The 26775-nt window shown below is 39.0% G+C and overlaps 1 protein-coding gene across 1 annotated transcript in view; it reads left to right on the top strand.

Annotated features, from left to right (window-relative positions):
- The window catches only part of PRTG (protogenin), an 82747-nt gene that overhangs the window by 26425 nt on the left and 29547 nt on the right, over positions 1–26775 (top strand). Inside the window, exons 3-11 of the mRNA XM_048317985.1 lie at positions 3307–3451; positions 4449–4582; positions 4878–5015; positions 6123–6281; positions 6867–7026; positions 7637–7884; positions 11792–11956; positions 12968–13273; positions 14145–14333. Of these exons, the coding sequence (XP_048173942.1) occupies positions 3307–3451; positions 4449–4582; positions 4878–5015; positions 6123–6281; positions 6867–7026; positions 7637–7884; positions 11792–11956; positions 12968–13273; positions 14145–14333 (1644 nt within the window). The remainder of the gene's footprint in view (positions 1–3306; positions 3452–4448; positions 4583–4877; positions 5016–6122; positions 6282–6866; positions 7027–7636; positions 7885–11791; positions 11957–12967; positions 13274–14144; positions 14334–26775) is intronic.

Below are 26775 nucleotides of genomic sequence, written 5' to 3'. Positions count from 1 at the left end.
GGTATGTCTCTTGAGACTTTGTTTCTTATCCATTTTATAGAGCTCTGGCGTCTTAACAGCACTGCTTTAATGACTTGTTCTTGGGGTTCTGAGCTGGAATCAGCGTTTGCCAGGAAAATAAGCCTGTTACAAAGAGGTCAGGTTTCATGAGACAGCAATAGACTTGTAAAAACAGATTTTACTGGAACAAATAAAGTCAGAATTAGGAAGATACCAGAAATGTGCGTAAAGAAAGATACAGAAGAAGCAAGTATTGAGCTAAACTGATAAACAATAGTAAATTTAAATGAGAGATAAGCAGGGATTTTTTGTTTCTAAAACTGCACTTAGTGACATCAATAAGTTTTTCTGAAGATTTTGTGCAGTTCTTCATAGTTGTGACTTTTGCTGTCTTTAAAGATGAATTTTCAGGGAAAATACATTGTTCCTGATCAGGTGGAAAAATGTTCTTTATATATCAGCTTCAATTAACAACTTGCACTGGACTTTCTGTACAGTGTACCTGAACCTGTTCTTGCTTGCTATTGTGATGGAATTTTGTGTTCTGTGAAATACTAATTGCCCTCAGTTTGCTTTGTAGTTCTTGAGAGTCTCGCCTCTGTCTTTCATCTTCAGCTGTAATGTACCAAGCGCATGGAAGTAAATCATTCTTGCTATATATGTAAATGAAAACCTAATATTATGTTTCTGTTGTCTCACTGTGTCCCTTTAAATAATTGTACCAATATAAGAAAATTCTGGATGCAATTTTATAGTTCCAATGGAGATGAAACTCCTAAAGCTGTGAAAGTGCTTTCCTTCAATAAGACTGTATGATTATCTTCTTGCCTTGTTGCAATGATCCTTTTTCATGCTGCTGACTGTGCTGCAGCTGTGTTACAGGATGGCTCTGAAACTCGCATCACATTGCATTGGTTTGGGTTGTTCTTATCATTTATGCCTTTATTATATTCCTAGAAATTTTATTTTGAAATGTGAGCCAACTTGTCTAGTTTGCTGCATCATACTTTCAGTAAATAAATGAAGAATGCAAAGCGCTGTATTTTCTGTTAGAAAGTCTGTTAAGAACGGCTCTAGGGAAGTATTATTCTGACTCCAGGTGAACACACGTTTGCGTAGGGAGAAATTAGAATGAAGAAGAAGGGAAGGAAGTAGGACAATCTCGATGCCTTTTTTTCCTGTTTCTTTTTCCCCTCCTCTCTCTTTTGTGGTGGAAGACTACAGGAGAGCTGGGTTGCATCAAATCCAGCACAAAGCAAATCCGGACAGTTTGGAGTTATGGGAACAACCTGCTGTATGTGCAGGTTATTTGCCTTTTACTGAGTCTGTTTTGTGCAGCTGAGCTTTTGTAGATAGCCAAAAAACTATAGTGTCTCTTTTTTTACTTCTGATGATTCCTTTGTAATCAAAAGAAAATCGGTTTAAGGCAAGAACTGTTTTTGTGTCTCCCCCAACAGGCTTTAAATGTGAGAGTTCTGTGGTAACACCTTTATGCATGTTGTGGGGGTTTTTGTGTTCTTGAACCTGGTACTGCTAAAAAGTGAAAGAAAGAGCAAAAATTGGAACCTAGTTCTGTTGGTGAGAGGACAGTTCTGTCTGCAGTGAGGGTGGGGAGGGAACAGACTCAAGAGTCTTTGGGGCTGTGTAAACCTGCTGCCAAAAGCACAGGTTGGGCTGTAAAAATGGGTACCAGGAGCATCTCTGCTTCCTGTGTCCTGGGTGTCTGAGCCACATTTGAGGTGCCAGACCTAGTTTACAATGGCCATGGTGTTTGCATCATGTGTTTCCAACAGCTTTCAAGTGGTTTTGCTGTACAAGGTGGTTCTGTTGTCTTGCTATCCACAGTCTCTGGGTGGTCTGTTCACGAAGCTACACACTCTCACTGCTGATATGATTAGGGACACTCATTCCTGTAGTGCTGATGCAGCTACAGGAATGCAGTGCAAAAAAAAGTGGATTTATTCACACCTGGGAAGTGAAATAGGGATATGAGTAATAGGAATCTTTAAGTTGTGTAGTTAGGCCTGTGCTAGGAATTAATTTGTGCAGGGAAGGGAACTCAGGTGAGTTCACATTTCCTTCACACTCCAGTATTAATCTCTTAATGCTGTGCTGTACCATTAAAATGACAGGAAGGGGGAGCACTCAGTAGAATGCCTGGTGTGCATCAGTACTGCCTGTGTCCTCCATGCAGAATGGCATTTTTGAAATATGTTGGAGTAAATAGGATGAAAAGCTATTGCCATTAATAAACAAGTAAAATAAAGAAATTATTTAAACACAAAGCTTGAATATTCAAGAGATGGGTAACTTTTTGCTGTTGGGTTATCTATTGCAACCATGTTTCTGTATCGTTTATAAAGGAGTAGAAATTTAATTGGAATCTGATTTTTAAAAAAAAAAAAAAGTACCATTGAGTTTACAGAGACTGTTCCCTCTGCAGTTACTGGGGGTGGAAACGTGTGTGAAATTATTTGTGTTGAGTTATCCAAAAGGAGTTGCTTCGGAAGAATTGTTCTGTTAGTTGTAAGTAGCAGTAAATAAGCAATTAATTAGCAGGTTTTGTATTACTTTCCCTTATTTTTTGAGCAAGGAAATCCAACAACTGATCAATTTCTTAGCTGTCTATTAGCTGCAGGGTATCTATTGATCTCCCACTTCAGTTGGCTCAATATTGTGAACTCCTCAAGTTGTAGATGCTCAAAATGACATTGATGCTCTGCACATCAGGAGTCAGTTTGGTGACTGCTCAGACTGTTGGGATAAAAGTGTTCTCACCTGCTTCAACTTATTTTGAGATTTTTAAAAAAAAATTTTTGATTTCTTTTTCTTACCACACATGAACTTGTACAACTCTGCAAATGCTTTATTTTATTAAAGTGAGTCAGGAACCAAATGGTGTTTTGGAAATTTCCTATTGTAGTCAAAATTTTTAATGCCAGTCCCAAACTAGTTGAATTGACTTGAACTTTGTTAGTCTAATAATTGATATGGTTACCAGCTGCATGCCAGTCAATTTGTATTCTTAATTCTATTTGAGCATGTCATATTTATTTTCATTGAAACATTTTTTACTGAATTAGGTTAAAGCAAAGTTATTTTAAGTAAACCTTCAACCAGTGAAAACATGCTATTGAGCTAAGGTGACAAGGCAGTTAGAGCCATCTTTCTTTGCATACAGAAATAAAAGGACTATTTGAAGTATTTCTGGGTGTTTTTACAAGTTGATCTATGAACTAGAGTTTGATTTAACCAGGAATTTTTTCTCACTTTAGTCCGTTAAAATTGATGTTCTCTTATTTTTAGCCATTTCTGCATTTGAAGTCCAGCCACTTTCAACTGAAGTCCAAGAAGGTGGAGTAGCTCGATTTGCCTGTAAAATAACAGCAAACCCTCCTGCCACTGTGACATGGGAAGTGAATAGAACAACTTTACCTTTAATCATGGACAGGTATGTAGAGTTACACATCTTAGAATGTATTTTATTCTTTGCTATCATTTTGATCCTGCTACAAGAAGAAAATCAGAATACTTGCAATGCCATTACATTAAAAAAGTTCCATGACAACTATTGAAATAGCTAGTCAGAGGTATGTTGCTAATGAATTTTAAATACGTGTTGTGAGTGCAGACCAGAGTCACCCACTATTGTCTGCACAGTAATCACTGATCTTTGAACTCTTATTGGTGAATTTTGTATGCAAGTCATCCTCAGGAACAGGAACTGCAGTGGGGAACGGAATGGGTGAACTTTGGCTCTGGGAGTGGTCTGAACTAGTGGGGTTGCTTTCACTGAAGAATTGATGCTGAACTTGTTTTTCATTAGAGGGACAATAAAGAATTATATATACAGAAAATTGGATTAAAACACTTGATACCAGGGAAATTCTATGCAAGGGGTTGTCTCATGAACTGATTAACTTGAAGAATAGAGTCTGCTGTCTGCTAGATTCTTTCCATGTCCAGTTTGTGTTCATTGAAGTGACTCCTGTCCTTTTTGACCTGTAACTCCATTTGAACGTGTCTAAGATACCCAGCATGCAAAGGAAGGAAAAAAGAGAAACTAAAAATTGAAACCATAGGTGGGTTTCTGGGAACTGTACACCAGTTTGCCCATATATCAGAAACTGCTGTAAAAATCATCCAACCTGAATAGTATGAATGTACTAGAAGGCTAAAGAAGGTTGGGATAGTTGATTCTGAGGCTGAGAAAGATCTGCTTGTTGAAAGTAAATTCCTCTGCTCTCATGGTGGGGCTGGGGGGAATTCTGCCTGTAGTTCAGAAAGGCAGGAAGGTGAGTCATGTATCGGGAATGTTTTTGAGTCTCCAGCCTGCTGTTCCCAGGTCAGTGTAGCAATGGCTGTTTGTAAATCAAGGAGTTAATTCCACAGTGGTGTTCACTGGCTGAATGTTTACCTACATTTCTTTTTTTTTGTTTCTGTGGCAGGATAACTGCTCTGCCTACAGGAGTGCTTCAGATCTATGGTGTTGAGCAGAAGGATGCTGGGAATTACCGATGTGTTGCCACGACTGCAGCCAATAGACGTAAAAGCACCGAGGCAGTGCTGAGTGTTATTCCAGGTATTTACCATGTGAGAGTTTTTCAATGGCATCATATTCTTTCTTACAGTATAGCAAAAACACCTAGATGCCTTGACGAGATGTAGGTGTCCCTGAACCACTTGTCCGAATAATTTTGCTTGCTTGTATCTTGTGCCTAGAATATTGTTCAATGTAAGTTTCCACAATTACTGAAATAAGGCTTTTGTGTAAATGTAACTTTCAGCATCCTTTAAAAAAGTAGTTTTATTTCATATTAATTGAGGTTTTGTTCAGCTGTGCTCACTTTTTATCATTTTTGTTTATCTCTGCAAAGCCTCAGAATTGAAGCCTTTTCACAAACCATCTATAATAGCTGGTCCTCAAAACATTACAGCATCTCTTCATCAAACTGTCATACTGGAGTGTGTAGCCACAGGGAATCCAAAGCCAATCATCTCATGGAGCCGATTAGGTAGGTCTTGAAATTACAGCATGTGACCTTCAGCCTGTGGAGAGGAAGTAAAACTGGAAAGAAAGGATTTGAGCAATTAGGTTTCTGTTCTGAAGCTTTGTGTAGTAGGTAACAATTAGTAGGTTAAGGTAGGATGAGTGAAACACTTTCAGTTCCATGCTACAGTACTGCTGTTAAGAAGTCCCGAGTTTTTTTGGAAGCTCTGGACTCCTTGATTCTGCTGTCAATCTTGCACTGCCCCCGGCACAGGGTGGGAACAGGGACAGGCAGGGTGCTGACCTCCAGGGATCCCTGACTGGAGCAGAATCAGTGGTGTGGGCAGGTTGTGGTGGCTGCATCCATGAAACAGACCTTTAAGTGTTTCTCCTCCTCTTCTTCTTAGAAGCCCTATGAGAATTGAATTGCACCCAATCAAATGGGCCATTTGGGCTATAAATAGGTATAGACAAAACCAGGGTAGTCAGCTTGGGAGGAATGCAGTAAGAATATTAACATTGAGCAGAGCATCACATTTTTTTCATGAAAACAACTTACGTTTTCATTCTAACATGTTCAGAAATGTGCAAGTCAGGACTGCACATGTAGAAGCAAACCATGAAAAACTTTCCTACATTTCTCTTTCTAATGTAAGAAATAAACACATCTTTCCTGACTGATTCAGTGGTTCTTACAGAAAAACAAGTAAGAAAAATGTTCACCTAATAGTCATAGAGCATTTGCTGCGAAAATAGGAGAAAATACATGGTAATCAAATATACTAATTTTATCTGCAGCATAATTCAGGAGATGGATGATCACTGTAAAGATGGTGTGTATGTTGGTAGTGATGAACTGAATCATGGTGCCAGGCAGCTGGGGAGGTTAACTTCTAGCTGAGGTGGTGAATTTCAGATATAAACCACTTGAGTAGGTGAAGCCCAACCATCTGAATGGTCTGGAATTAGTGAAGAGCAAATTAAATGCAAAACGGAAACCTCGACTCCGATTTCCTTTGCACCTTTTGACTTTTTTACTCTAATCTAAGCCATTACTGCATACGCAACCTAATTTAGATAAGTTATTGAAATGATCAGCCTTGTTACCCGCTTCTGCTGCTCTCTCAAACAGACCATAAGTCCATTGATGTCTTCAACACCCGAGTCCTCGGGAATGGGAACCTGATGATCTCTGATGTGAAGGTGCAGCATGCAGGTGTCTACATCTGCCGGGCCACTATTCCTGGCACCCGGAACTTCACAGTGGCAATGGCAACTCTCACTGTGCTGGGTAAGCCCGCTTCCATTTTCAGTGTGTTTGAACACCTTGTGTCTGTCTTTCTGAGCTCTGCTGTGTACTGGGCTGACATTTTATCTCAAACATCGTGCATCAAGGACTGTAGGAAAACTGCAGAGATTGAACAGATCACAGAACTGTGGCTGCCTTCTTCTGTCTGTTGACTTAGATGAGAAGTGTCAGATACCCAAGATTTGAGTTGTGAACTAGCACTTGGAGATACCCAGGTGCAATGTTTGCTCTGGGAAGACAGGCTTTCAACACAGGAAAGGACCTTGTAACCAAGTAGAGATATGTAACGTGTATCTATAAGAGAACAGTATGTCACAGTCTGGAGTTTGATTTGTTTGTATTCATAAGTGCATGAACAAAAATACTTTCAGTGCAGATAGTGTATCTTTAAACACATGTGCTTTGTTTACAAGGAACGTTCTTTCTGCACGTGTAGATGTGTATTTGGGTGGCTTGAGGAGAGAGGTTTTAATTTGGAAAATTTAGTAGTAGTAGTAGGACTACTGTCCTTGCATTTGTAGGGGCTTGGTTTATTAATTATTTTTTCCTCTTGTAACTTATCTGTAGCTCCACCTTCATTTGTGGAATGGCCAGAAAGCTTAACAAGGCCTAGAGCTGGTACTGCTCGTTTTGCTTGTCAAGCAGAAGGAAATCCTGCCCCCAAAATTTCATGGTTAAAAAATGGAAGGAGAATACACTCCAATGGTAGAATAAAAATGTACAACAGGTAAGACTGCAATTGCTGTAGGAGAGCTGTGCTAGTGATGTGCTACCAAAAGATGACATTCCAATAGCTAAATATAGCCAGTCAAGATATAACTCAAGTAAACCTGAAATTGGACATTAAATGTAGTGATGGATGCACATTAATCAATACCTAAAATAAGTAAAGCTTATGTGATAATTGCCTTACCTGGCAGGGAGGGTTGTGGGCAGGACTGGACTAAAGACTTTCACCACAGAGTTGCTTTAGATTTACACAGTAGCAGAATCTTGCCACTACTTCTGTTGAGTGAGCAGCTTATATTAAAGACTTGGTTCAGGAATTACAAGCTGAAGGTTCTGCTTTTTGCAGGGAGGGAATAGATGTGCAGCTTTGTTTTCACTGTGCCTGGCTTTGGAGGCACGAACAGAAACATGGTGGGTTTTGCAGAACACTTCAAGGTGCTAAATTTCACTGCTGTGCATCCATTGCTAATAGAAGAATTTGTGGCATGTAAGTAAATGATGCTAAATTTAGGAAGCAGAGGCAAACATAACTGTTGTTGCATTATGTGGAGCTAAGTTTATCCAAGATGTGAGCTTCTTTTCCACCTTTTTCTTCCTTTTGGATCCAGTAAATTGGTAATTAACCAGATCATTCCTGAAGACGATGCCATTTATCAGTGCATGGCTGAGAACAGCCAGGGCTCCATTCTCTCCAGGGCCAGACTCACTGTGGTTATGTCAGAAGACAGGCCCAGTGCACCTTACAACGTCCATGCTGAAACCATGTCGAGCTCAGCAATCCTGCTGGCCTGGGAGAGGCCACTGTATAATTCAGACAAAGTGATTGCATACTCTGTGCATTACATGAAAGCAGAAGGTAAGCAGTTTGATTTAAATGCCATCTAATGATTTGTATGTGATAAGGACTTGAATGTCCTTGCAAAGACTGTCAGATTTGAATGGTTCACATTCAGGGCTGCATCAGAGCATTCCAGCATATAAATGCATACTGTAATCAACAGGCAAGCTTGGGGAAAAACGCTTTTGCCACGTCCTCTCATTTGTGGGACTGTGTTCTTCCGACATACCTGTGTCTGATGGCTCCAGTGAGCAGATTCTGAAGTTAGGAGTGCACTTTGGAACCTGGGGCCTCCATAGTGCTCTCTGGACTTCCCTCTATCCTCAACAGCAGCTTCTGCCTATTCTCTTGTGTGTGTGCTTGGCAGGGAAGAACAGAGCATACAACAGACTCCTGGAGGCTTACAGAGTTGAACTTCTCAACACAGACTGCTCTTTTGTTTAGATCTCCAAATTTTTGTGACTTTGCTGGCTTTGATATATTTGGAGTAGAATAGTTGATACTTTGTCTTAACTACCTTCTCTTAAAAGAAATATTGGCCAGCTGGTAAAATCTACTCTTCTTTTACCCCTTGATGTCCTGTAATGAGAAAAATCTACTCAAACACAAGTGCTGAATTTCCATGAATGGCTTATCCCAGTCTCTGGAATGGTATACAAGTTCCTGTATAGAAGGGAATGGATAGTTGGAATAAAAATGAGCAACTAGGCATTTTAAAATCCCTTAATATTGTGTAATGCTTAGCTTTGAGTTAAGGTAATATAAGGTGGTAAGAAACAGCCACTTTTCGAAAGCAGGAGCTGGTGTCTCACTGATTTGGAAAATTCTTAGATGCATGGCTTCAAGTAAGCTGCATTGCAGCTCTGTTTTCTAGGAGTGATTTCAGTTTCCATTGCTATTCAGTAAGTGGTTTATTCAAGGACAGGACTGCAGATGCTCAGCTCTGTGTGGAATACCAGCCTGCCATCTGCTAAGCAGAGGACAGGAAGGACAGCTTAATTAATCTAATACTGATGCAGGAATAGCCACGTTTGCTTTTGCAAGTGGGATATTTCAGGACACAGGAGAATTTTGTCTGAAGGACGGAAGGAAGGAAAGAGTTTTAAAAGAGAATGAGAACAAGAGGTGTGGGAAATTACCCCCTACTCTTTCAGTCACTGAGGTATTGTGCTCACAATCCCCTCTTAAAGCTAATATGAATAAAGTCACATTGGATAAGTTATCTGGATAATTGTAGGGAGCAGAGACCATACAACTTCAAAGAAAACTGGGAAACTGTCCTTAGAGAAGTGTGTATTTGTGCAGGAAATACTCTTGCACAGTAGTGAAAGGAGTTATCTTCTGGAATATGCTTTTTGCAAAAATCATTTTGCAGTCCCTACCTTATTTGCTTGCTTATCCAAAGGTTATACTTTATGAAATGAGATTGCAGCTTGTCTTGGTTTAAAAAACAAAACAAACTTCAAACAAAAGCAAGCAACCAAACAGAAACCTCTGATTTATTTGAACTTTCTCAGATACCCATTTTTTTAAATCTTTTCTGACTGCCTTGTGATATTTATCTTATTTAATGTAATGTTGTTGTACATCCTTTCACATTAGTGAAAAAACCCACATAAGGAGAGTGGAGAGAGCTGTGTAAAGAGGAGTAATTATAGTGGTGGGATTCAAAATGTAGGTGATCTGCATGCATTTTAAATTTTGTAACATGATTGCGTAGTATCAGAAGTTTGCATCAAAACATAAACCCCACTTTTGTTTTATAGAAAAATGTTGAGCTTCAAGGGCTAGTGGACTGCACTTCTGTAAAAAGAATAGCTTTCTAAGTGATAGAATGATAGCCTGTAAACCTTTCAGGAGATGTTGCACTCCCACAGAGGCATTATTGAAAGTCTAGGAAATGCCTTTGTGAATAATTATCGCATCAGCAATCTCTCTAATGTAAATTCAGAAACATTTAAAGAAGTGCAAATTAAATATTAAGGAAAATCTTTTGCTGACATTCACACCATATCGGGTCATAGAAGTGCTAACATAGACTGTTGACATAGTCAACATCTTATTTACTGTCTAAGAATTCTAGATAATTACATATTAGTGTAAATGTTTTGTATTAATGTATTGCTTTCATTATTCCTTTCAGCTTATCTTTCCCCATTCTACCCTCACACCCTGTTTCTGACCCTAATGTAGGTTAAAAATTATCTCAGATATATCTGACTTTACTAGATTTTATCTTTGCTTGAAGCTTCTTATGAACATAAAGGTATAAACAAAAAAGTTACAGACATATTTCTCTCTTTAGTTAGGAACCTCATTTGCAAGTGTGAGTAAAGAACATAGTATTGCCAAAAGAAAACAGTGCTTGCCAAGTCTCCAAAGTTGTACTGATGTTTATGATTCCATAAACATTAAATAGAAAGCAGAACTGGATAATGCATCCATCATATGCAGTTTTAAAGAGTTTTTTTGTAGACATCACAATGTGGTAGGTGTTTTGAATACAAAAGATACCATCACTTATTGTTACATTTCACAACTCAAATACTCTGATGTTTCACTGTAAAAACAAGTTCAGGTTCTCTTCTCTATATAAAAAAAAAGTTAGTGTTTTAATCAAGCTAGTTGAAGAAACTAACAGGTGTGGGTTTTGTGTGTTTGTTTTTTGTTTCTTTTAGCAGAATATTTTACATTCAAATCGGGGTCATAGTAGCAAGAAGAATAAGGGTCTGATGAGCGTGCATGTTGGAGTGTGTTAATTCCTTGTTAGTGATTTAGAAAAGGCACAAAGGGAACACTGATTGTGGTGGAAGGCAAGCCTTGTTCTCTATTGTGGCTGTTTCATTAGGGCCTCTGCATGAGGCCTAGCAATCCATTCAATGAGAGAACAAGTCCTTTTAATTTGAGCTCAAGGATCTTGTTTAGCAGGTCAGAAATCGTGCCTTGCAATTCCTAATTAACAAGCCATTAACTAGTCTGTTGTGAGATGCTTGTAATCTTGTCTAATTAAAATGCTATCAAGTTAATTCATAAATGTGGGAAAACTTAATGGTGGAATTTGCCTTTCGTTTTGTTTATAAATTCCGTTGTGAAGAGGAGGAGCTGGCTCTTACAGAGTTTTGATTAAGTTGACGTGCACTTGGTGTGAATTGTTCGTTAGCACAGCAGCTTTCACCACACTTGGTCCACTTTATAGCTTTCCTCTATAGGAATAAAGCCCAACAAAGACAAGGACTGCTGCATGCATTGCTATGCATATTTTCGTGTGAATTGCTGGCAATTTTTTTTTTTTTCTTTTTTTTCTTTTTTAACAGCTTGCTAAGGAGCCAAACATTTTTGAAGCTTATTCTGGTCTGTTCTTATTGGCCTTTTTCCAAATTAAAATAAAAAACGTGTCAATCAAATGTAATAGAAGTTGCATGGCTAAAATGAGATCCTTTTGCTGAATAAATTCTTTCTGTTTGTTTCTTTTGGGGGGCAGGAGGGTGTTTGTTTTGTTTTTGATGGAGTGGAGCCCTCACATTCCTCACAGTCTGCTATAGAAAGGCTCTGTAAATAGGTTTTGAAAAAAAATCCTCACTCTAAACAAATAGATTTAGAAGCTGGGTATGAATGATAAGGCTATTAGAGCTTGTCTGTTGTGTTACTGTACATTGGGCACAGTTTGTTGTGACTAATGCTAAATAGGGTTTAGAGTTGCATTCAGCATCCCTTATTGAGGAAAATCCTGAAACACCACAACCTGTACTACAGCAAGACACAGTTACTCCTGTGCATAAAAGAGCTTTTGCTTAATAGGTTTGAAAAAATAGAGGCAGGCTGGGGAAGCACATGAAATTAACTTTGTAAGATCTTGAAGCCAAAATACTGTGATGTTTGAGGCTTTTCAGGAATTTTTGTTTGTGTAACCTTTGTTTTATACCAGGTTTAAATAATGAAGAGTACCAAGTGGTCATTGGAAATGATACAACCCATTACATTATTGATGACTTGGAGCCAGCCAGCAACTACACCTTCTATATTGTAGCTTATATGCCTTTGGGAGCCAGTCAGATGTCAGACCATGTGACTCAGCACACCCTCGAAGATGGTAAGAAATTATTTTGGTGAATGTTTTTATGTGCACTGAGTCGAATTGTGCAGTGGTAACAGTTCTTGAGGGTCTCAAATTTCTGTTGATACCAGTGAGACTTCTGGGTACCACAGTACAAGACAGCCAGCTCATGAGAGGAATGAGAATAAAATAACATTCTGACAGGGCAACAATGTGTATTACACAGAGTCTCTTTCTCTGTTGAAAGACATTTCATTAAATCACGTTAATAACTATTCTAGGTCTTTAAGCACTTCCTTGATGATGAGAATTTGACAGTAGCCTACGGTTGGTCTCTGATGCTCTCTTGGGTATCTGAAATGTGGATCAAACTGCACACCTACTACATCTTTTGCAAATTTTGTAGGGAAATTTGAAATAAAAATTTGCTGTACAGAAAAGAATTTAACCTTTTGTTTTAGTTTGGGGTTTTTTTGTGTCTATGTGCCTTTTTTAGTAGAATCAGAATTTTGTGAAAGACCCTGCTGAATTATTTCTGTGCAATGATTTAATTAATCTGAACATCATGGCAGCAACAAACTGTTTAGTGTAGATCATTAGAACTGATTAATAAATTCTGACAGGGTTAAGCTTTGGCAGCATGGAACATTGCCATTTCTTGCTGTCTGCCTGTCTCTTTGTCAGAACCCTCCTTACATGGGTGGTGGAAGAAAACATGCACCAAGTGTTCGCCAGTGCAGGTTGTTGTCTGGGCTCTCGGTTGGAGCTGCTGCATCTAACCTTGACAGGCAGTGTGTCAGACCAGTCAGGTGCTGATTGCCTTTGATTACTGCTGGCAGCAATAAGAAGAAAATGTTGAGGGCCTTGCAGAAAAATGTTTGCTTAAGCTGTGCCGCATGCAGCAGGTGAGAAGTGTCAAGTTATTCTTAAACAACAATCTACAGAACTTGTTGGCTTATTTAGTTTTACATTACTGACACGTCATTGTAGGCTGAGGTATCAGACAAGCATTTTCTGTCATTTACCTCTTTATCTTTGCCTTTTTAGTTCCCTTGAGAGCTCCTGAAATCAGTTTGACGAGCAGGAGTCCTACAGATATTCTCATATCTTGGCTGCCAATTCCTGCAAAATACAGGAGAGGCCAGGTTGTCCTGTACCGTCTGTCATTCCGCCTCAGCACAGAGACCAAAATCCAAGTGCTGGAGCTTCCAGGCACTTCAGATGAGTATCTCCTTGAAGGCCTGAGGCCTGACAGTGTGTACTTGGTTCGTATCACTGCTGCAACGAGGATTGGCTGGGGAGAGGCGTCTTTGTGGACCTCACACCGAACTCCCAAAGTTACAAGTGTGAAAGGTAATTCTTAACATACTTTGCACTGAACAACAACGCCTTTTGGGGTGGTTGGATTTTTAAATTTTCTTTTTAATTCCAATTATACAGAACAGAAGAAAATGAGTCTAGAAGCTAAAACATTTGAGCAGCTCACAAACATGAACTAGACTTTCCTGTACCATTTTGTCCAAAGTGAAATACATTTCTGCAAACTAGGACACTACAGATTAGCACTGTAATGTGCTAATAAAGGATCTGAGTTGATGCATGTATGTCTGTATTATAAAAAAATGCACGTATGTTTTGAATATGCAAATTAATATTTGAAGTCAAATTTGTTATAATTGAGCTTTGAATTTCATTATTTTTTAGTAATGTCATGCAGCAGTACATTCAACTTTGCACAAATAGATTGAAAACTATGCAGATTTGAATTTTTAACTCTATTTCTTAGCTGTAATCCACACCCTTCTGCTTTGGATTTGACTGAGTTTTGATTACTATAGTGAATTATTAACACTTGATGAAGTGCGATGGTGTTGTTGATCATATTTGCTCTGGCTTGCTTTAAAACAGGAAATAACTTTGTAATTATCTTTGAAATGTTTTCAGTTTTGCTTAAAAATAACTACCTCATAAATTTATTTATTTATTTGAGAAGATGAAGAATTAAAAACTGTTTCTATTATGTTGTATTCTAAATTAAGTTGTTCAGTTTAGGTTCTAGGGAGTCAGACATCATAAGAAAGAAATAATTACGTGAATACACAGGTGAGTTAGAATAAAAGTCTGGAGTGAAGTTTGGACTGATGGACATACAGATTTTTGCATGAAAAATAGCTGTTTCTGCCATATAAGACTATGATATATATATGTATTTATCTGAAACCAGCACCAAAGTCTCCTGAGCTGCGTTTGGAGCCCATGAACTGCACAACCATCACAGTGCAGTGGCAGCAGGACTCTGAGGACACTGCAGCTGTCCAAGGGTACAAACTGTACTACAAGGAAGAGGGGCAGCAGGAGAATGGACCGATTCTGTTGGATGCCAGTGACCTGGAATATACTGTCAGTGGTTTGGGTGAGTGTATAAAATATTTCTCAACTGTTTTGGAAGACAATGACACCTTAGAGAGCTTAAATCATTAGACCTGTAAGGCAACAGAGTTAGGTTTGGCCACATATTTTCCCAGCAATAAGCTCTGCAAGCTTGAGTTAGGCTGCTGAGGGAATAATCCTCTCACAAAATACGTGTTGCACAACACTTAGATAACCAGATCTTGTAAGTCTTGTGTAAGTTGGAAGGACACCCAACTACTTATCACAAGCTACAGAACTTAGTTAGTAAATGACATGTCTTTTTAATATTCACTTAATTATGGAGGTTTTTTCTTTTTTGGTTTTCGTGGTCTAGGAACACGTGGTCTAGGAAAGATTAATATGAAACACCGAAGATTTTTCTCTGCTATTTTTAGCTTATTTCTCTCTTGTAGCCTTTGTCACAACTGTACTGCATGACAAGCACTACTTGTTCAACATAGAAGCAAGTGGCTCTTGTGCATGTTATAATCCTGTTAATATTTTTAAGGAGTACTGGTAAATATTTGCAGGACTGAGCACAAAGATTAGGGCACAGAGCTTGCTGAGTCCCACTGGAGTCTTTCTATTGATCACCTGACTCTGTTTCCTCCTGTAGCTCTTGCAATGTGTATTAGTACAGAGGTGTTGGGATCATCCCTAGGTAGAAGGTACTTGGTTTATGTACAGAACTGAGAATTTCTTTCATCAAAAGATGTGATCTATCACGTAATCAGCAAAAGTAATATAGGACTTGAGACTTGCTTTTTGAAATGTGTTGAGATAATTAGCTTAGCGATATTGTGGGGAATTAATCTTGACTAAGTTATCAAAGTTGACCTGCAGTCTTAACTAGGTGAAATGGCTTCTTGACCATGCTCAGATATTCTCATCTGCTGCATACAGTTGAGATACAATTTCAGGGGAGATTTGAGAAGAGCATTCTGGTCTGTTAACTGGACAACTGACCATCTGTGACCATTTCTAGCCAGAGCATCTGGCAGTGGCTGACTGTTTAACAGAGTTGCAAGACAAAAGAGCACTTTTGAGAGCACAGAAAGGATGTAGTGTCTGTGTGTCCTAGGACAGAAATGCATAAATCTTTTTCTTTTCTTATTATGCAATACAAAGCTGTAATTTCAAACGCGCAAACTTATTAACAATGTGAGCTACATGATGTGGATTTTCTCAGAACACTAATACTCCTCAGATGAAAATACTGTTTTACAGAATTATATTAGAATGTGTACTATCTGTGTGGTTTTGTTGGTTTTTCTTTCCAGTGACCATGTAGACAGGTGAGAAAACGAAAGAAAAGTGAGCTTGGGAAATTACAACTTTCACATGGTCACAGTTAACTGAATTGCAAGAAGGAATAATTCATGTGCTTGAGTTAACCATTCAGTCATGGTGCACATGATGTGTTGAGTGTTTACTCTTTATCGTAATTCTCAGTATCTAAATATGGTGACCAAAACATGATACATTCCATATAATCTGATTGCTGTAATTTATATTTTTCACATCTACATCACTTGTGCTGCTGTAGGCTAGTTTCACTGAAGAGTAGTTTTTTTAATAACTTCAGTAGAAGTCATCTCTCTTTTTTTAAATGGGATTTATTGAGTTATTTGAAGTGTATATCAAATACGAGTTTTCGTATGTAAGTTTCTTTGCTGGTTTCTTTTTTGTTTGTTTGTTTTATAGCATTTACAGTAAAAGGCATTCATCACTACAGCTACAAAAGACTCAGCTCAGGAAAATTGATTAGGTCATGATTTTCCACTGCTAAAATGATTACTTACACTGCAGCTTGGAAAGTTCGCACAGACTTCTCATAGCAATAGTACCTGTCTGACTACTGTGTTTGCCCATTGCCAAGCTGCCTGTTGGAAATACTTGTGCATGCCAAATTATTTCTTAGAAGACAGTGCACAATCAATCTACTGCCTCTGGCAGCTGCACGTGTGGAGAATGTAGCAGGTAGAATTGTAGGCAATACATAAACCCACAAAGACTGTAGCAACATCCATACATTAAGAAGGGATAGGTTTGTTCATCTTTTTATTTCTTGTTAACAATCTAAGTAATTTGGAGCAGTACATTTATTTACTTAGGCATTTAAAAGTTTAAAATATTAGTTATTAGGAAATGGTCCTCCCTGGTACAATTTGAGGTGAAACAAGGCAAGCCACCATGCTGGGTTTTGTGACTATAGTAAACTGATTATGAACTGGACAGAGGCTTTGAGGACTGATATTCTGTCATCCATTTGCCTCTCCTGAGGATACTAAACTACTGATTTATTGACAGAGTCTTTAAAATAAATGTCTTCATTATGAGCTCCAGGAATTAGTAGAATACTGCAAGTGTGAAACTTGAAGAGGAAAGGTGTGTGTTAAGACTTTTGGTGTCATATAAGTCAGATAATATGGTCAAAAGGAAAGGTTATTCCTAATTTGAAGGAGTACGCTCACAGTCCTAGGTGCTTCCCAGTGGCAAAGAGGTTTCATAACGCAGTTTCTCAGGCATTGTGTGTTGCCACTGAATTTATATGGATTCCAAACACTCCCTCGTCATATCTTTGTCATGACCTACAGCTGCCCTACTATTCCCTGTTCTTTTGCATGGTTAATAAAATGCAGATATACCTGTAGTGACATTTAGAGCATGTCAATACATCCATGGAACATTATGCAGATGTTGGTACAAATGCCAGTTGTGCAAGATCTGTGTATTTAAAAGAAGACATTTCACTTACCCTGTGGCAATTGAAGTGCATCACAAAACGAGAAGTCATGATAGTCTCTAATCAAAGAGAACATTAGCATTGTTATTACAAGCACTGTTGATTGCTTTGTTGTTGATAGCTTTGATAACTACTGTAAATGACTGCAAATATCTACAGGACTCTTGATGGATAATTATGATAGATAAAGCAGAATCAGCAATGCTAGTGTGAAATAGATTACAATTATTGAACATGAAATGTAGCAATATGAATATTATGCTTCATGTTTTTAGTCTTTTGTTGGTTCCTACCTTGTTTTCTGAGAAGTGACCTCTCTTTCTCCAGTGTAGGTCTACCCAATTACTTCTGTGTATTTTTATACTGGATTATTTAGCATGATAGTCACCACATAAATAGAATTAAATGAGCTGATCATTTATTGTTAAAATAAATATCCACAGTTTCACATAGACGTTTGTTTGTGTTAAAGGTCTTTGCATTTATTTTTCAATAGCAGGCTGTTTCCTAGTCCAGTGTAAAATTCTATTACTTGAATTTGCCACAGGAGCAGACCCTTGGGTGCATACCATGCATTTTTACCTCAATTTTTAATTCCTCCATTGCTTCCTCCTGATCTAGAAATTTTTCCCTCCCAGAAAGTCTTTCATTGTGAGACTTGATAAGTCTGCTGGTACAGGTTCTGTTTCTGTATTGGTTCAGAATGTGTGTTCAGAAGTTGAAGTGAGTTTTGCTGGTGGAAGAGTTGGTTGGGGAACCTTCTCACTGTGCAACAGGAGAGGGATTGGCAAAACTTGAAAGTTAAAACAAACAGAGTGTCCAGATAAGCTCATCTCCCCCTTTAAATGTGTTCAGATTTTTTTTTTCAAAGAGTATTTTCAGCATATGTGTATGCATCCGTGATGTTGGTATCACTCCTGTGCTAAGTGGAGTGTTTGCCTGTCAGATCTCACTGTATTTGCAGCTGTATCATTGGTAGGAAAGTGGAGCCTATACAGGGATGGCAATGACTTAGAAGAACCCATCTGAAGCTGATCTGGGAGGATAAAATCAAACTGAACTCCTTGGTTAGCAAAAGCAAGAAAGCGTGATCAGTTCTGATGCTGTAACACAAGAACTGTTTTTCAGGCTGCCTGGAAATCTTCATCTCTGAACTTCATTGTTCAGTTCTTATCATGCTGGTAATTAATTAAATGAATGCCACTGGTGATGGGGGGTTGCAACGTGTTCGTGTGCCTTTAGCCTCCAAGCCTTCTATGCTTGGAGGAAGGGACAAAAGCAAGAATTCACTCTGCTAGTTCATTCTTCCATGGCTGCTGTGTGGGAGCTGTACCACCCTTGGCACTGGCAGTTACAGTGAGGGTTTCAGGAAGTTGCACTTTGGTGACAAGGCAGACATAGGGTCTCAGTAAATGCACCCGAAACCCTGAGGCCAGGAGGTACTGGCAGAGATGTGTTCATGTTCTGTAGGTGCTCTTTTGTTTTTGCTGCACGATGATATCAGAGTAACTTCTTTCACTCAGACACCTTAGGGGATGGAAAAACGAGTCTGTTTGCTTTGGTGAAAATGCCTTGAGCATGGGAGCCCACCTTCCTTGGCCTTTCCCTGGAGAAGGCCCCTCCCCAGGACAGCCTGTGGAGTGAAGTGTCCTGTGCTGGGAGCACTGCTGGCTCCCCAGACCTGGGGCTGCAGGGGCGCTTGGCAGAAGCTGCCAAGTGATTGGATGGCCATGAAATGGAGTGTATCTGCATAAAAGAAACCATTAAACTAATAAATTGGTTGGTGATTCCTGAGAGGCTTGGAGACACTCCAGGCTTTCTCGCTGGGAAAGCTTCTCCTGTGCTGGTGGGGTCATCTAAGCTGTTTAACATAAGGTGCATCATGACCCTGGTACTTCTCCTGTTACCCCAGTTTTACATTACCCATTGGCATTTTTCCCTGCCCCAATCTAGTACTTTTGGAAAAATAATTTAATTCTGTCAGACTCATGCCTGTGATATACTCCAAAAGGTCTGGTCTTAATCAGAAAAGCTTCTCTGTCTGAAAACTCTTCTGTGTTCTGCCTCTTCCCAGTTACAGAGAGCAGAAATAAAGAAAAGTGCATTTCCCTGTGTTCCTTGACTTGGACAATATTTCCAAGTGAAGAATTTGTCAAAGTCTAAATGACACAAAGGCACATTTTGTGACCCTGCATGGCACTCCCCTTTGGAAAGGGAGCTTCTACTGAAGAATTAGCCAGCTACTTACTACACTTAGGATTCCCCCAGAGACTTGGCCTTCAGTTGTTTAATTTCCCTGGGATCTATTTATATTGTGTTACAGCCATGACTGTAGCTAAGCTTTAGTCCAGGGCAGCAAAAATGACAAGGTCATTCAACAGTCTATAGAAATTGAATAAGGGTGTGTAAGACGAGTCAGTGCAAAGAATTCCTCCAATTAAGCTGCCTGATGCACATCACCCAAGCATCTCTTGTAATGATTCTGTAAAAGTGCTTTAAAGTTTTGTAAAGCAGTTGATAGGATGGTCAGATAGGACACAGTGGTTTCATTTGCACCATACTGCAAATGAATGTGCTGAAAAATGTATGTTTTAAAAACTTAATGGCATCTCTGACAGTGTTGATGCTGTCTTTCTTAAGAACTGCAAATGCTGAAGTACTGAGAAGGAACACTGTAACTGCATTTCATGTGTTAATGTAGTTATTTCTGAAAGCTGGGGCTATAATTTCAGTTTTATCCCGTGCTTTATTGATGTCAAAATGTAGTCTCACATACTTGTATCTGACAGTTCTGGAATACTGAAAATTGCATGTGTGGGAATTGATATTGCTTTTTGTTTGTAAGTTACTATGGAAATTTAGCTTGGAATTCCCATACAAATTCAAGCAGCCAGGCATTCCTACAGTTTCATGAAGTGATGTGAAAGAAACACAGGTCTTTCTCGAGAAACACTGTTTAAAAAAAATTTCATTGTTAAATGTTTTCAAATGGCATTAAAGTAAATATAATTTAGTATAACAGATATACTTTTTTCTGCTTGTGGTATTGTACATCAGTTCAGACATCCACAGTTAATGAAATGCTGATTTGAACAAAAGACAGCTCTGTTAAAAAATAATTGGAAATTGCTTTAGTTCTTAATAAAGATGAACTAAAAGCTCAGTTTTCTTCTTTGGAGAACCAGATGATTGCACTGTCTGCTGTATATATTGTAGTCATTATATTTACATTGTTACATAGTGGAAAGTGTGTAATAGCTCAGTAGGTGACCAGGACAAATATTATCATTTATTTCCACTGTTTACAGCTGGGTCAGTCTAGTGTTTACTCATGCTGATTACATCCTTAAACTAAACCTCTTATCTGTCAATTCTCCTGATTGTGTGTAACAGCCTTGCTACTACTACTTATCAGCTAAAACATAAGGGATTTGCAGAGAGAGGGAAGGAAGAATCAGACAAATTGAACAGGAATAAAACAAAAAGCCCTAGAAGTAAACTGGGTATGTTTAAAATCAACCTTTTCCTCAGCTGTGACCCCATTTTCTTTCCCAGACATGGCAGATTATGTATATTTCTGGTTAAACCCAAGCTCTTGCCTAGTCCTGCTATGATAGTGCTTCTATGGCACATCAATAAACAAGAGACACACATTCCTTGCTCCATAATCATGAAAGACAGACCTGTCACCACTCTTAAATGAGTCTGTCTTCCAAATGCAGACGTGGCATATCAGCATATCATTTTTTCCTGTTTTTTTTCTCTCAGGTTTTGAAAGAGAGGTTATAGATTAGAAGAGAGAATGGAGGGGGCTTTATTACCCTGTAACTTTTTTACCTGTGAGATATCAAAGCAAATGGTGCTTTGATAAGCTTTTACCTCTTTTATATAAGGAACCATATTGCGTTCTACAGGCTGTAAATGTAAACAGAGATCAAACTGGGTTTTCTGTTTTGTTGTGACTTACAAACGGTTGCATCATGTTTTTTCCAGTGCATGTCAGTGCTAGTAGTTTCTCTAGGTCTGTTTTTAGCAGAGAGCCCCCTTTAGGCTCAGATTTACCTGTCTCTGCTTGTGGAAGACCAGACTGAGTGGCAGAGGCAGGGAAGGCATCAAACCTCTCTCCTGTGCAGCATTTCTGCTCATGTACTTGTTGGTCCGTGTGCAGCTGGGTTGTCCTGGGGAAATATGGGAGGCTGCACAGTGCAAATACACTGGCATGAGATGACCAGACACTGATTCCACACTCACCCTCTTCGTTCATGCCTTCCTTATGGAAGGAAAATACTGCACTGCTCTGTTTGGGTGAAAAATTGATTCACTAAGGTTGTAAATTGAATTCTTACTGGGCAAAACTGGAGCCGATGTTGAACTCTGTGGCCCTTTGCTGGAGCTTGTTGGCCTGGCATCCATTACAGCTACTGAGTCTTGGGCAAAGCTGTATTTAAGCACTCTTGCACACGACTGAGTGGGAATCCCAGATAAGTATCAGCCTGTTCTGAGCAGATTTGCTGGGGAGCAGCCAACTAACTGTCAGCTGCTAATGCTGCATACCTTTTATGCAGTTCAAGTGACACATCTGTAAAAAACTGTAATGCCTTACTTCCTGTGTGGTTCTGCCAGTATTTGTTTTGCATTGTGCAATATTGCAGATTTGTATCATTACTGTGTATTTTCACTTTAATTTTTGTTCTTAAAAAAAGACTGCTTTGTCATACATGTTTTCTGTCAGAATTTAAATTTACCTCTATTAAAGAAATGGGATTTACAATTTTTTAAAAATCACATCACAGTTACTTCTGCCCACGTTTTTTGTGTTTTGAAAGTAAATCTTACTTTCATACAGTTCATTTCTAGTGAAAAGCTTTAATTAATGTTTAATGTATTTGCGAATTTTAAATTACACCATCAAGGCTCTCTAGGTTACCAATTTAGCCAGTAATCAACTTCAGCAGGCACTGGAATGCTGCTATTTGTAATATCTGCATTAGCAGCATAACTGGTTTTGGTGTTAATTAAAATGTTATGTATGACAGACCCTTACGAAAAGGATCTCTAGGCTTTCTTTGAATTAACTGCAGAGTCATGGAATGGCTCTAAAACTCATGGAAATTTATTGATTTGTCAGCATGATAAGCACTTCATCTTGGGTCAGAAAACGCATTCTTTCTCTTTTAGTTAAGGTCTTTCATAAACAGGTAGATTGTGTTTTGGAAGGATTGTCTAATACATTTTTATGTAACCTTCTGAAACATGCTCTGGTCCAGCTTGAACTCAGTTATCTGGGAAAATAGTTCTGACATCCTCATTTAAACATGTCTTGACTTTTAACTTCCTGAGCTAGTGGCTCTTTAAAGGGGAAGGACATGGTGAGGGAGTAGATCCTCAGCTCAGAATGAAGATTGAGTGTACTGTACTTCAAAAAATCAAAATAGAGTGCTAAGACAAGTTAAGCCCTGCTCTAAAGAGATACTGGGAGCTGTCAGGATGAGGGAAGCGTCATTGTTTGGGCAATGCCTTGTAGCAATGTTAAAGGTAGTAATGTAAAGATATGGCTTTGCTAAGGCAACAGGAGAGATTATGTTCCATGGGCCCACTCCAGTAGCATGGAGGGGTTGTGCTTATTCTTGAGAGACTTTTGTCTCTTTATCAACTGTCCCCATAACTGAGCTGGATGCATGTTTTTCTCAGGGGATCAGATTAATTGTGTCACAACTCAAAAAACTGGAATCAAGGGTGCTTCAAAGCTTTCAAAGTAGGAGGAGATTTTTTGCACTCTGGCAAGATAACTTGTCAGCCTGTCGTGAAGCAAAATGTGTTGTCTTCAGAGTATTTAAAGGTAAACTTTTCGATGGTGGGAAAGCGATTAGAATCTTGCAGGAAATGCTCTCTGCTGCTCTGCGTTCCTGGGGTAGAAATTCCATTTAGAGCTAAACCTGTGTGGGAATTCAGTTGGGAGATTGTGTCATGTTGTTTGAGTAACAGTTAGGATGCACACAAATAGTGTTGCATTGTTCATTTGCCAGAGCTGAAGGTTAAAATTTGCTCCATGAAAAGGACATACTGATCACTCCTTACAACAAGAACAGAGTAAATAACTTTAAATGAAAAACCTCAGAAATGTTTGTAAGTATTACAATGAATATGTAATAGATACGTTTTGATAGCTGTAAAGTAAAAGTGACCACTAAATAAAGACTTAATTTCTTGAAACTGGAAATTAAGTTAAAAGTATACCCCCCTGTTTAAAGCTAAAAATGACCAAGAAGATAATGATTGCAGGAGTGACCAGAAGTGATAAAGTTTCTTAAACAAAACAACAAAATAAACCAAACCAAAGAACCCTGGAAAACTGAACTACTGTGTACATTCCTGCTATGCAAGCTTTTTTAGATTTAAACAGAACTTTAAATACAGTGGGTGGTTTGTTGTTTTTTTTTTTTTTTTTCCTTTTTTTCCCTGGAATGAGAGGATTTGTCTCTGGGAGACAGCATTATTTAATTTGCTATTTATTGGACTTCATTAGTAAAATACTTAAGTCCTGAATTGCAAAGAAACTGCTCCTTGGAGAAAGCTTAGAGAAAACTCCTGTTATAGGAAATTAAATCAACATTGTCCATTAATCATACTGCATGTCAACCCCCAGACCTCTCTTGATTGTTCTTGGTGAATGTGAGGAACCATTAGATGTGTGAGGTCCTTAAAGGTCTGAGTAAGTCAAAGGGGAAGAGTTTAAAAAAATGCCACCATTAGCACATGAAAGAGACTTCAGAGTGGACAGAAGAAAACATTTGCTGTACAGGGCTAGTTACATTGCTTAATTTTTTGCCCCTTTTTATTTATTTTCTTCTGTTGTTAAACAACAATCCAGATGTTGTGATCAAAATGTGAATTTAATTCATCCTGAAGTTTTTTATCATTAACTTTTTTTGGGTCATGTTACCAGTTGTAGTTGTATGGGAAAGATAGTAATAGGGGATCTTAGTAATTTCTGTGTTAGTGATAAGTAAATGCACTTCTAAAGCTAAGCTAATGTTTTCTGGTAGCTTCCCTGCCTTCAGTAACACCTTGGTTATATATTTGCCATGAAGGCATTGTTGCTAGCAGCAGCATTTTTTCGAATTTGGGAAAAGATGCAATTGTGAAAAAGCGCGTGTTTGTTTTTTTCAGGCTTCCTGGAGTCACACTTCTGTGGCAAATTAAGGGGGGGGGGAAGCAGGAAGTGGGTGAAAAAAACAATCTTGCATTGGAAGAAGCCACTCTTGCTGTAAAACTTTTCTTCCAAACCTGGATTTTAACTTTTTTTTTTTCTTGCATCTAGGAAAAGCGCTTAGTATAAATAAGATTTGCATAAAAAGTGTATTTCAACATTTATACTCACTTTCACAGTGTTTTTTTTACTTTATTATAGCTGAATATTTTACCCCTGCTCAAGCTGGTTATCATTACAGAACAAAACCACTTGTTACTGCATGTGCTTGTAGAAGCCAGGACAGGGAAATCATTCTGATCCTGTTTGGTACATCTGTGAAAGACTTGAGTTTTCTGCCTCTTGGGGCATCCAGTTGTGCACACTGGGGGTTTTTGTACAACTGGCACATTTGTATACTCAGACGAAGGAGTAGACATAAAATCCTGTATGCAAATACACCTTGAAAATGTGGATTTTTTTAAGTGGTAGGTAGGATAGTGTATGTGGGGGAAGAGAGGCAGATGGGTGGTTGTTGCACTACTGTGCCTTCTGTCCATTTACCAACTTTCTCCCTTGTATATTTGAGGTGCAGGGAGGGCTGTGCTCACAGCCTGTTGCCCAGCTCAGTATGTGTGTGTCTGTATTTGCAAGTGTTTATAGACACTGTTGGGAGAAAAATAGGATATCTTCTTGATCCTCTTTGTCTTAGTCTAGCCCAGCACTTCTCCACCACAAGCATACCTCTTACTATATTAGTCCTTTTTATAAATTTTTATTTTCATGATAATGGCTAATGGCCTAATTTGAATTTTTTTCTCTCTTCATTTCTTGGCTGCCTTCTTATGGCTTCTCACCTGCCTTTATTTAATTTCCCAGTTTCCCATCAGCCCTTGTTGCCTTGGTGACAATCACTCGCCTTGGAGATCTCTATCTGTAGCACTCCCTACCAGTTGTTTGTGCTGGAAAACTTTTCTCAGAAGTGGCTTGGATGTATTAAATCTGTGTTATCCAGGCAGAGTAGACAGGCACACATGGGCTGTGATTGGTATCACTGTCATATAGGCAGTGATATTCATCCTTCTCCTTCAGAACTGACAGCCAGATCTTGCTTCCAGCCAGCCCAATAAAATACCTGAAGAAAAGCACCAAAGCACAGTCAAGCTGTAGGACAGAGAAGTGAACTGCTCCGTGTGATTCAGATTGCAAGCACGAGTCCAGGGTACTCCAGCTGACCCAGCAGTGCCTACACCTCCCTCTTTTCCTTGAGCCTCCCTGTTGGAAGATATGTCTCTCAAGGGTCATCTTCTGCCTTGCTGGAGGCTGCAGGAGTCTGCTGGTGGGACCTCAGAGCCTATGTTGCCTCTTGTGCTCCTGTGCAGGGCAGCTGAAACACTCTGCCTGGAGCAGTGTGGCAAACATCCACTTTAGGCAGTTATTCTTATTTCCACTTTGCTAATAACACATGTTCATCTGTCTGTGCTAAGAACATGTGCTGTGCTCTTCCAGCAGTCTATAAGCATTCCCATGAAATTCACAGGTGAATGAGTGTTCACTGTCCCATGTTACACACTGGGTACCTGAAACACAAGGAACATAAGGGCCATTTTCATGGACTGCTCAGGTATTGATGGTTTAAACTGAGTGTGATGGGGATATTCCTGCAGTCAGTGACAGAACTGAGCTGTAAATGTCCAGCTTTCCAGCTTTGGATTCAGTCTATTAGATAACAGCTCCCCCTTGAGGGAAATGTCTTTTGTTAATAAACTCATAACAGCTCTGGGGTCAGTGAAGTTTTCTGGGTAGGTTTGAGGGTTACAGTTTCACCAGGCTGTATAAAACAAAGTTGACTCGTGGTGGCTGTGCTGTGTCCTGACCAGCTGCCAGGGCTCCCTCTGCTGCCTTGGGATGTTGTTTAGCTCTCAGAATTCATCCAAGTGCAACTCACAGCACAATAAAGTAGCAAAAGCTGGCACTTCCGGAAGAAAACACCCCACATTCCTGTGTACCTGTCTCTGCTAATTTGTGCTGCTGCTCTCTGTGCTTGCACACTTCTGACATTTGTGTTGGGGCACAGGGACGTGGTGGGAGGTGGCACGGGAAGGCAGTGGCAGGCGTGAGTGGCTGAAGGGTGAGGGGAGCAGGCTGGCTTCTTTCAGCAGCAGCACAGCTAATGCTGCTTTAAAGTGCTCATCAAACTGCAGGCTCAACAGAGCATTTGTAAAACTGAATTAATGGTGGGAGACCCTTTTAATTGTACAGAGGGAGATAGCTAGCTAAGAGTTAAGTAGCTGTGTGTTTATTTTACTTAAGCAATCAATCAGTCAGACTGCTTTCCACTTTCTAAGTGTTGTATAAACTTCATATGCAGAGGGATTGCATCAAGATAATTTTCTTCTCCTTTTTTTCAATCAAGATATTGATATAGGTTGAATTTAAATCTTGAATGCATTAGGAAAGTTAACAAAAATAACCTTGATTATGAATTGTATCTTAGTCTTTTGCTCT

This window comes from Corvus hawaiiensis, chromosome 13 (assembly GCF_020740725.1).
Source record: "Corvus hawaiiensis isolate bCorHaw1 chromosome 13, bCorHaw1.pri.cur, whole genome shotgun sequence".
In the NCBI taxonomy this organism is placed as follows: Eukaryota; Metazoa; Chordata; class Aves; order Passeriformes; family Corvidae; genus Corvus; species Corvus hawaiiensis.
This window is presented reverse-complemented; position numbering and strand designations above follow the sequence as displayed.